Consider the following 9,167-nt stretch of genomic DNA (forward strand, 5'->3'; position numbering starts at 1 on the left):
GGCCATCATGGGTGATCGGTATCGGTGATCGGTGTATCGGCCATCATGGGTGATCGGTATCGGTATCGGCAGGAAAAAACCTGATCGGCACATCTCTAGTTGTAACCACAGTTGACTTTTTTGGTCCGCATCAGAGTTTGATTGCAAAAGTCACACCTTCCCAATATGAGCACTTTTAGTGTCTGTATTTAAAACTGTATCACAAATCCTAAATAATCAACAAGCTCAATTCATCAAACAATTAAAGGGACTGCCGTTATATTTGTTCAACAGAGGCTGAGTTTACCTTTCATTATGGCCTGCAGCGAGGTCACCTCCTCCTGCCATTGGCTGCGGACCTGGTCGATGGCTTCCTGCTTGGTGTTTTCCGACACAGTGGCCACGGCTTTGATGGTTTCGATCTCGGCCTGAGCCTGAGACAGCTGGGTCTGTACGGCGCTCAGCTCGCTTTGGGAGTTCTCCAGGGCCTCGGTTTGTCTTTTAAGTTCCTCTGGAAGAACAAGACGGATCAGACACGAATGAGCAAAAATCCAAGACAAATGGGATTAAACAGACAGAACAAGAATAAAAATATTTTTATTCCCCTTCACATGCATCTTTAGGAAACTATGGAAGAGGGTTACGGTCACTGAAGAAAAGGAATTGTGACCTTTGATTTCAGAAGATAAAAAAAAAAAAAAATAGATTCAGAATTGCAAGATTTTTTTTTTATTGGCCCTAATCCTCTTCCATTGGAAACCCTTATTCAGCACAGACAAATGTACTTCTACCGTCTTTAAGTTCCTGACCCTTGGTGCTTCATTGTCAATGATTTATGAAGTAAAACTAGTTTCACTATCTTGGGATACCTACGTTCCTTGGTCAGGTACAGCTCTTTGAATTTGGCTCGCTTCTGGTTGAACTCGGCCTCCAGCTGCTGCTTGAGCCGGATGAACTCGGCCCTCTCCTGCTCCAGAGCCGCCACACGCTGCTGAAGCACCTCTGGAAGACAAGAGAAGGAAACAAACACACAAACGTTCGTCAGCTGCTGATTGCATGCAACCACAGAGGATGCAGCAAAACAGAGGAAAGCAGTATACTGTTTAATTATAAGAGTTTTAGACAGCATAATCAACATAACAAATCAAAAAATTGTGAAAATATGGTTGTTTAACTAGAAAAACAAATAAATTATTTTTATAAGATAGCGAACTCTCTTTCAGCTGCTAAACAAATTGGAGCTCTGTAAGCAAAAACTGGTCAATTAAATTTTAAGTAAAAAAAAAAGTCACATAATATTTTCCATTAATTTCAAAATGAAGATAATGGCTGTCTTTGTTGCCATCTTGATTTCATATTACACCAAAAAAAAAAAAAAAAAGAAGAAAAAAAAAATTTACAGAATCTAAAACCTCAGCAGAGAAACACATAGAAAACCACTGAAAATATTCATCACACTTTAAAGCCTGAATTTATATACAGTTGAACAAAAAAAAGCATTATTGGCGTCTCTTTGCTGTCAATCCGATGTTAAAACAGATCGACAGCAAATCAGATTATATTTTAAATAGACGAATTTAAATAAATTTCTATGCTTATTAGATTAAAATTAGTTCCAATCGATTAACTAATAACGCCTGCTCAGATCTTCTTTAGTGTTGCAGTTTGGCCGCCATCCAGCAGTGGGCGCCACTGGTCATCCATACGTAAGCGGACCCAACTGACACAGAATTAAAGATGGGTATCCCACAACAGGAAAGTGAAGTCGTCCACAAAGTGTCCGTTGTGGGATTCAAAATACCTTTTTATCCAATTCTGTTTTTAAATACAGACACTCGACGAATTTAAGTTTCACCGTAGAGATATATCACATTTTCACGTAGTGGACAGAAGAGTCTGCAGTCCTCGTATCCATAAGTGTTTCACATATTTTATTTTTTTCATCTTTCATTTTTTTAATTCAGGTTTCTGTTGTGCTGTATTTTACAAATATGTCTAAATTTAACAATTGTCTGTTTATTCGGTCAGTAGCTAACAAAGTAAACTAAAAAAAATGCTAAAATACAACAATGTACTTTTTTTACTTCAGCATACTATGGCAAATTTAGCCATTTGTGTTAAAGAAAGACCTTGATACAACATAAGACTAGGGTTTTGGAGAAAATGGCTGCTTATCAATTAATCTTTAGTTGATCAATAATATTAATTGATCATTTGCCTGAAAGAAACAAAGACATTCAATAAAGAGTCACACTAGAGCTCCATTAGGGAAAACATGCAGGAAGTCCTTCGATTGTATAGCCATGATATAAATATAATATAATATCATCATGACTTTTCACTCCTGAGGTCTTCCTAACTGGACTCACATCTGCAAATCAAACAATAATAAATATTTATCTTGCAATTAATCAAAATGAGAGGTTAAAACATTTTTTTAAAAGAGGCATGTTTTAGCTTCATTGCTAAACTAGAGCAGAGACTGTGTCCTCTCTAACCAGCCTGACAATACATTCAGTCACAGGTTTTTCCTACAGCAAGAGCGGCTCATACCTGATTTAATTCCTGTCACTTAAAATCAGCAGGACGAGCAGGGAGACGCCAACATTCTCACATGCAGACAGACAAATGGAAACATTTACGAGCCACAAGCAGCAGATAGGTGCAGAGTGACTCTGTTGGTCATGTGATAGCTGAGCAAACTCCAACATGGGATTTTCACATCGATTCCTTGTGTTTTCAAGCCCAAACTTAAATTCTGTTGCCCCAAAGAGTAACAACTGTACATAACTGTACTGTAAAGTACATAAAAAAATGACCAATATAAACAAAAACCTTAACTAGCCAACACCACAAAGTACAGCAGTCTTCAGTGTACTCAACAGAAGTAGATCAGAGTGACTAAAACCAAAAGTTGGTTAAAGTTTTTTAATCCAGCGAAATATTGTTAGTATAAAAAAACAACACAATATTTAGTCATGCGTTTAAGTTTAAAAGGTCAATACCAGTGTTGACATTTCTCCTTCCTCACCCTATTTAGAAATGATCAGCTGACTTTAAAATGCAGAATGAAGGTTGTGGGTTCAAATCTGAGGTCTTTTTGCGTGGAGTTTGCATGTTATTTTTCCTGTGGATTCGCACCGGGTACTCTAGCTTCCTCCCACAATTCAAAAACATATCTGTTAGTTTGAATGATGTATCTAAATTATCTTTAGCTATGAGTGCCCTATGATTTTCTGTCTTGGCCTGTGATGAACTGGCAATCCTTTCAGATTAGTAGCATATACATTTTCACATAGGACCAGCTTTATCCCCTAATGAACTACATTATAACATGAAAACTTCTTTTTTGTATTCAAAAATAGCTGGATGGTTGGAAACATTTAAATGTGGAACCAAAAAATTGTAACGGGGGCAAATAAAGATAAAAATAGCATTAAGGTCAATCCGATAATTGTTTCAGTCAGAGGTTATTTTTTGATTTTGGAAAAAAAAATAAGGAAATTACGAATCACAAAGAGAAATACCAGAAATCATTACAAGTAAACACTGAGTTTTACGCTAAAGGAAAGTATCTAAGACTGGCACACTTATAATAGAATCAGCTTTCTTGGCCAGGTTTCTGTGCACAAACAAAGAATTTGACCTTGCAATACTAATGTCAAATATTGAAAATCTATATCAGATATGGGCACACAGCACAGGGAAATTCGAAACAAGCGACCAAATGTAATATTTGCAATCAGACTTTTTATGTAAGGCATGTGAAATTCTGCAAAGCTTTCCAGCTTCTGACCCAAAAAACAAAAAATGTAAGAAGCTCATGACCCTGTCTCCTTGTTGTGCAAACAAGCAGTTCAAAAGAGGTATAATAGCAACACAATCATCATCAACAGCCAATAAATTAACCAGTTTTATAAATTCCAGGCCTATTTTTCTATGTCTTTGTTTTTTTTTTTGTTTTTTTTACCATTTTTAAAATGCATATGCTTTATTGTTGCCATTTTTAGTTTTTATTTTCTCAACTGGATCTTAAGCTCTCTCACACCTGCATACAGGCAACCACATCTTTGGGAACTGCTTCTCTAGCCTACTTACTACACTTAGCATATAAACAGTCCATTCTTGATGCAATGTTGATACTGCAATGATATTCTACTGATTATGCAGCTCTATTTATTGACTGTCTCCTTTTCGTTATCTAGATGAGCTCAGCACACATTTCTAAGGGTATGTTTAGCAACATTAGCAGTTTGGAAGCAAAATGTTGTTCATCCCTGCAACAAAATTGAGAAAGAATGTCTGCAGATCCCAATCGAAGAGGATTGGATGCTTTTATGAAATTTAGTTTGGCTAAACAAAGACTGAAAATTATGAAAAACTCAATGATTAACTTTACTATTAGTAACATCGATAACATAAACACAGCTTACTCAAATGTAGAAGAGTTGGCTGGCTTGCAAAACAAATACAATATGCAGGTGAATCAGTCAGCCTCAAATGCAAGTCCAACCCTACATACTCAGAATTTTACATTTGGCTGATATGACCCACAAGAACTGCATGACAGGCTTAAACTTCAGGACCAGAACCGACATTTAGATCAAATTGGTATAAGTAGATAAAGCTCACATCTAAACAGCAGCTAGAAAGAGTGGTGGTACAGAGAAACTAATGTTATTTTGTTGGGTTTATAGGTAGGTAAATTTGGCAGTAAAACACCTGTTGTGTCACTTAAATCTTTAGTAAAACTGAAATTGATAATGTGATGTTCGTAAGAGCACATAGTGGGTGGTAGTAAATGTTCAATAAGAGCCAGTGACACGTCGCACTGATGATGCTAACTGGCTAATGTTGTCAAGGATGCAGAGGCCGCTGCCTTCGGGTCTGTCAACCGTCAACACTCCCCCCTACACCCGCCACCAGAGAAGGGCGTCAAACACAGGACAGTTACCGTCATGTTGAGACGACAGAGGGGAACCCTCGGCCTCCTCGGCCATGGTTTCCTGAGGGAAGCTTCAGGCAGTTAACAGAGAGGTGGGAAACAGCTAGGAGCGCCCACGAAAACAAGCTAACATCACAACCCGCTGTGAAGCTAGTCATGAAGGAAGGGAAGAGTTTCTGGTTAGAGTTTCAAAATAAAACCAATCTATTTTGCTTTGAGGACACTTAATAAAAACTTTAGCATGTTTACGTTTAAGAAAAGACCGATCAACAGAAATAAATTTAGCCAATTTTTTAAATGTCTGTAATAATCGCAAGATAGGCATCTTTAGAATATTTACAGCGTCAGTGCTTTGTTTTGAAGGAAACAGGAGCATTTCCTGTGAATCATGCCGTTTTTACTTTCCATAGACCGAGAAGTACGCACCCCGCGGGCTCCGTAGAAAAGCGCAGACTATCGTATAATTTCTACGCAGTAGAAATGATACGTCATCTCGTCTGTCATGTTGTGAGTGGCATGTTGCCTTTGGAAATGTGTCCAAAATCAAAATATATTCTAATAAAGCACAACATTTTAATTTCAAAATAATTTTGCAAATGTTTGTGTCAAAATTAACAATATTTGGAAATCAAAATAGGTCAGTACAATCAATGAGGATCAAAAATTATATAAAATTTCACCTCTCAAATAAACCATAAAAACACATAATTACATTTAGTTGTAAAATCTAAGCAATTTTTTGTCCAACTACTTTGTCCTCACGCTGATCTCAATAATAATAATAATAATAATAATAATAATAATAATAATAATAATAATAATAATAATAATAATAATAATAATAATATTGTTTATGATGTGTGAATTATTATTATTAATATTATTATTATTGTTATTGTTGTTGTTGTTGTTGTTGCTGCTGCTGCTGTTGTTGTAATGGGTTATTGCAGCATTTTTTGTAATTTTATTTTCTAAGATTAGTTTTGCCCTCAATTCAATGCTGAAAACCAATGTGTCAAAAGTTTTTTACATTTCTTATTGTGTGACTCTCTACATGTGAAAAAATAATAAATGTCCATGATATTTATGACATATTCTGCTTTTACATCTTCTGCATATTTTTATATTTGTGTAAATCTACATGGTTCAATGGGGCCTGTCACTCCTCTTCCTGGTATCTTGATTTCTTTTAACTTTCCCATTGTTTTAAACCAGAAAGCAGTGAACTCCAGGTGTGATATTAAAATACATTTACAGGTGTGACTCTTTTTTAAATGTGTCAGTTACTCTTTCAGACATTTGTGGGAGGAAACCCAAGATATATGACCCAGATATCCCAAATATTGACAAATTTATGTAAACTTCTGAATTTGAAGTTACAAATTTGTGGTGTCCAAAGTGTGACCTGCAGACCATTTGTTTTGTGGCTGCTAACCACAATACTGGAAGGCAACAAATCTGGCCTGCAAGCAGAGGTGTTTGAAAATTTTGATGGAAATTTTCCTAAAATAAAAAACTGTATATTAGACCCACAACTCAAATTATTGCTCATTAATTAACATTCCACCCATAAAAAAACAAAAAAAAACAAAAAAAAACAACAACAACAACAACAACAACAACAAAAACAAATAAAACTTTCCCAAAAATAAGGAACTCATTGGTCTGTGTTAAAATAATTGGCTCCTTTCAACAAAAATCTGGCCAATTTGTTAGTTTCAATAAGGCAAGTTTAGTTTAGTATTAAGAAGTTATAAATAAAAAAGAGAGGCACTGAAAGTTATTTTTAACTTTGTATTGAAAAAACAACAACAAAAAAAACAAAACAAAAAATACAATTTGTGCCTCCAAGTGCTTTCCACATAACAATTTTGGCACCTTCTGGCAAAAAGTTTGGATACTAGTAGTTTACAGTTTTCAACTAAACAAAGCTGGTTGCAGAGCTTTTTGCATGTGTCTCAATAATAATGCGACTTATAATATGTCACTGATAGTGACATATGATCTGGCTGCTCACCTTGAATAAAAATCAGGTTTATTCATCAGAAATCCATGCAACTGTGTGATAATCTGAAATGTGATTTATAGTAAATATGTGCATAATACTGTTTAATCTGATCCTGATAAAGTGGTGTTACATGGGCCACAGATAAATGTGTTACCAGAGGAACTGAAACTTCAAATGGCTCAGATGTGTATGAGTTTTTCCTCCCTGCTTTAAACATTTCGGCTCTCTTAGTTGGAAACATATCCATGCATATATTTGGAAATTTTTATGTTTAAGTACAAAGATGCTTGAAGCCCTCTGTACAGATATTTTGCACTTCTGTGACTCTGTCACATGCAACCCCCACAAGCTGGGGTCAGCGGAGCATGGAAGAGTCTCAACCTGCAGGTTTCTTCACTGTAACGGAGAAAATGAGAAGCTGCTATGCAAAATTTCTGCACATGATGACTGTTGCCGTAATATGCCACCCACTTTCATCTTCAGTTGTCTGAACCTGACGCCTGGTTCTGACCCAGCCTCGGATCTATCAGCTATTTGCTCAAAAGGTAGGACACATTATTATTGTATTTTGGGGGGATTTTTCAGCTAAAACTTTAACATGTTATGTCAGCCTAATAGTAGACTTGCCTAAGTCCTATTTGAGAAAAATAACAGTTGTTTTCACAAAAGGCTGGAGCTGATATAGAGAAGTCTAAATATGTCTCCTTAATTGTGAACAAGCAGTATGTGTTCTTGGAAGCGAACAGGAAGTTGTTGAGAACAGAAAATGTGGGGAGAAAAGATAAATGAGTAAAAAAAAAATAGCATTTTCATGGAAACATTAAGCGGAAACATGTTTCCAGATGGAATCAACCGTTAAATTAAAAACTGCCTCCTGTTTTCATGTTAAAATACAAACTCTTACAGCTCAACCAGCTAAAAAAATATGTTAACACTTTTCTTTCTTTTTTGCTGGCAGTGCATGAGGCGGACTTCCTCACAAAAACAGTCCCTAGAGGCTTTCAGGAGGCTTGTTTGAGTCTCTCAATTCAGATGCTGACACCAAAATAACTTTAACACTTAGTCAACGCTGAAAAAGAGGAAGTGGTGAATGGTTGTCTTTCCGATCCACAGCCTTGTATACTGAAAAGCAACAGATGAAAACCAGTTGAACTAAGAGTGTCGTTTGTATAATTTTTTATTGTTTTTGATGGTTTGTGGTGTTCAGCAGAGATTCCATGGCTCTTTTACGCAAATACATCTGGGTGCTGGTGATACTGGGGATGGTTTTTGTGTCGCTGGTGATCAGTCTCATCTTCATCCTCATCAACAAGTGTATTTCCAGAAAAGGTAAGCTGAGATATATTATTTTTATCTATTTTCTGTCATTCCCTCAAAATATTAGAATTTTTCAGACAAAAGTGTTTGAAACACTTTTGGCTTTCTGACATATATGGTGTCATTGTATCCAGAATATCAACAGAAAAATAGAACAAACATCTCAGCAATGTGTATCTTTTTTTAATCCAGCCAAATAAAAAAAGGTGGTTGTTTCTTGCACGACAATTGGAAATATTGACTAGTAATCACATTTTAATCCTAGATAATGCCATCTTAATCCTATATAATTCCTTAATTGTCCCAAAAAGGGAAAATGCAATCCCAGCAGCAGCAAGGTGACAGGTAATCAAAGCCCGAAGTTGCAAAAAAGAATATAAGATACATAAAAACAGAATAAAAAATAAATACTGTACATTAAGGGCAAAATGATGTGCTACTGAAACGTTATTTAAAATGAGTAAAAACAGCATAAATACAAGCAGGGCATTCCAGTTATAAAGTCTTACTAGAGGAATTACATTTTCTATTGTTGCCCTATATCCACTTATCAAAGATACATTCAGTAATTAAACTCCTGTCTGTGTTCTGGTTTTATATTAAAAACCACAAAACATAACAAGTAGTGGCAACAAACAATATCTGTGATAAAAGCTCGTTGTGTTTCTTCCGAATTTACATAAATTCTGTTTTAGACGCACAAACTCTGACTTCAGAAAATAAATGTTCCAGATTAGTCGCTCAGCTTTATGTGGGTCCCATATGAATGCTGCCTGGACTGGACAGTTCTTACCCATGATTTGTGGTTATGGAGGTGGTGAGGCAGACACAGTGAAACCAGAATGATGATTTAATAATGAATAAACCAAACAATCCAGGCAGCACAGATGAGTAACAGCAACAGCTCTGACTCTGGTA

General features: G+C 36.0%; 2 protein-coding genes across 4 annotated transcripts in view; one reads left to right on the forward strand and one right to left on the reverse strand.

Annotated features, from left to right (window-relative positions):
• rabep1 (rabaptin, RAB GTPase binding effector protein 1) overlaps window positions 1-5,084 on the reverse strand; it is a 26,235-nt gene extending 21,151 nt beyond the window's left edge. For both annotated transcript variants that reach the window (XM_015051361.1, XM_015051362.1), the window contains exons 1-3: window positions 4,934-5,084; window positions 853-981; window positions 287-490 (exon numbers count right to left, since the gene is read on the reverse strand). In XM_015051361.1, the coding sequence (XP_014906847.1) occupies window positions 287-490; window positions 853-981; window positions 4,934-4,979 (379 nt within the window). In that variant the 5' untranslated portion in view covers window positions 4,980-5,084. The remainder of the gene's footprint in view (window positions 1-286; window positions 491-852; window positions 982-4,933) is intronic.
• A 2,078-nt stretch (window positions 5,085-7,162) lies between these two features.
• Window positions 7,163-9,167, forward strand: part of scimp (SLP adaptor and CSK interacting membrane protein) — a 12,662-nt gene continuing 10,657 nt past the window's right edge. Inside the window, exons 1-2 of one of the 2 annotated variants that reach the window (XM_015051375.1) lie at window positions 7,163-7,477; window positions 8,140-8,261. In XM_015051375.1, coding sequence (XP_014906861.1) covers window positions 8,150-8,261 — 112 coding nt within the window. In that variant the 5' untranslated portion in view covers window positions 7,163-7,477; window positions 8,140-8,149. The remainder of the gene's footprint in view (window positions 7,478-8,139; window positions 8,262-9,167) is intronic. The other variant, XM_015051374.1, reaches the window with a different exon arrangement.

The sequence above is a fragment of the Poecilia latipinna genome, unplaced genomic scaffold (assembly GCF_001443285.1).
Source record: "Poecilia latipinna isolate Pla-1442-1.1 unplaced genomic scaffold, P_latipinna-1.0 Scaffold1042, whole genome shotgun sequence".
Lineage (NCBI taxonomy): Eukaryota > Metazoa > Chordata > Actinopteri > Cyprinodontiformes > Poeciliidae > Poecilia > Poecilia latipinna.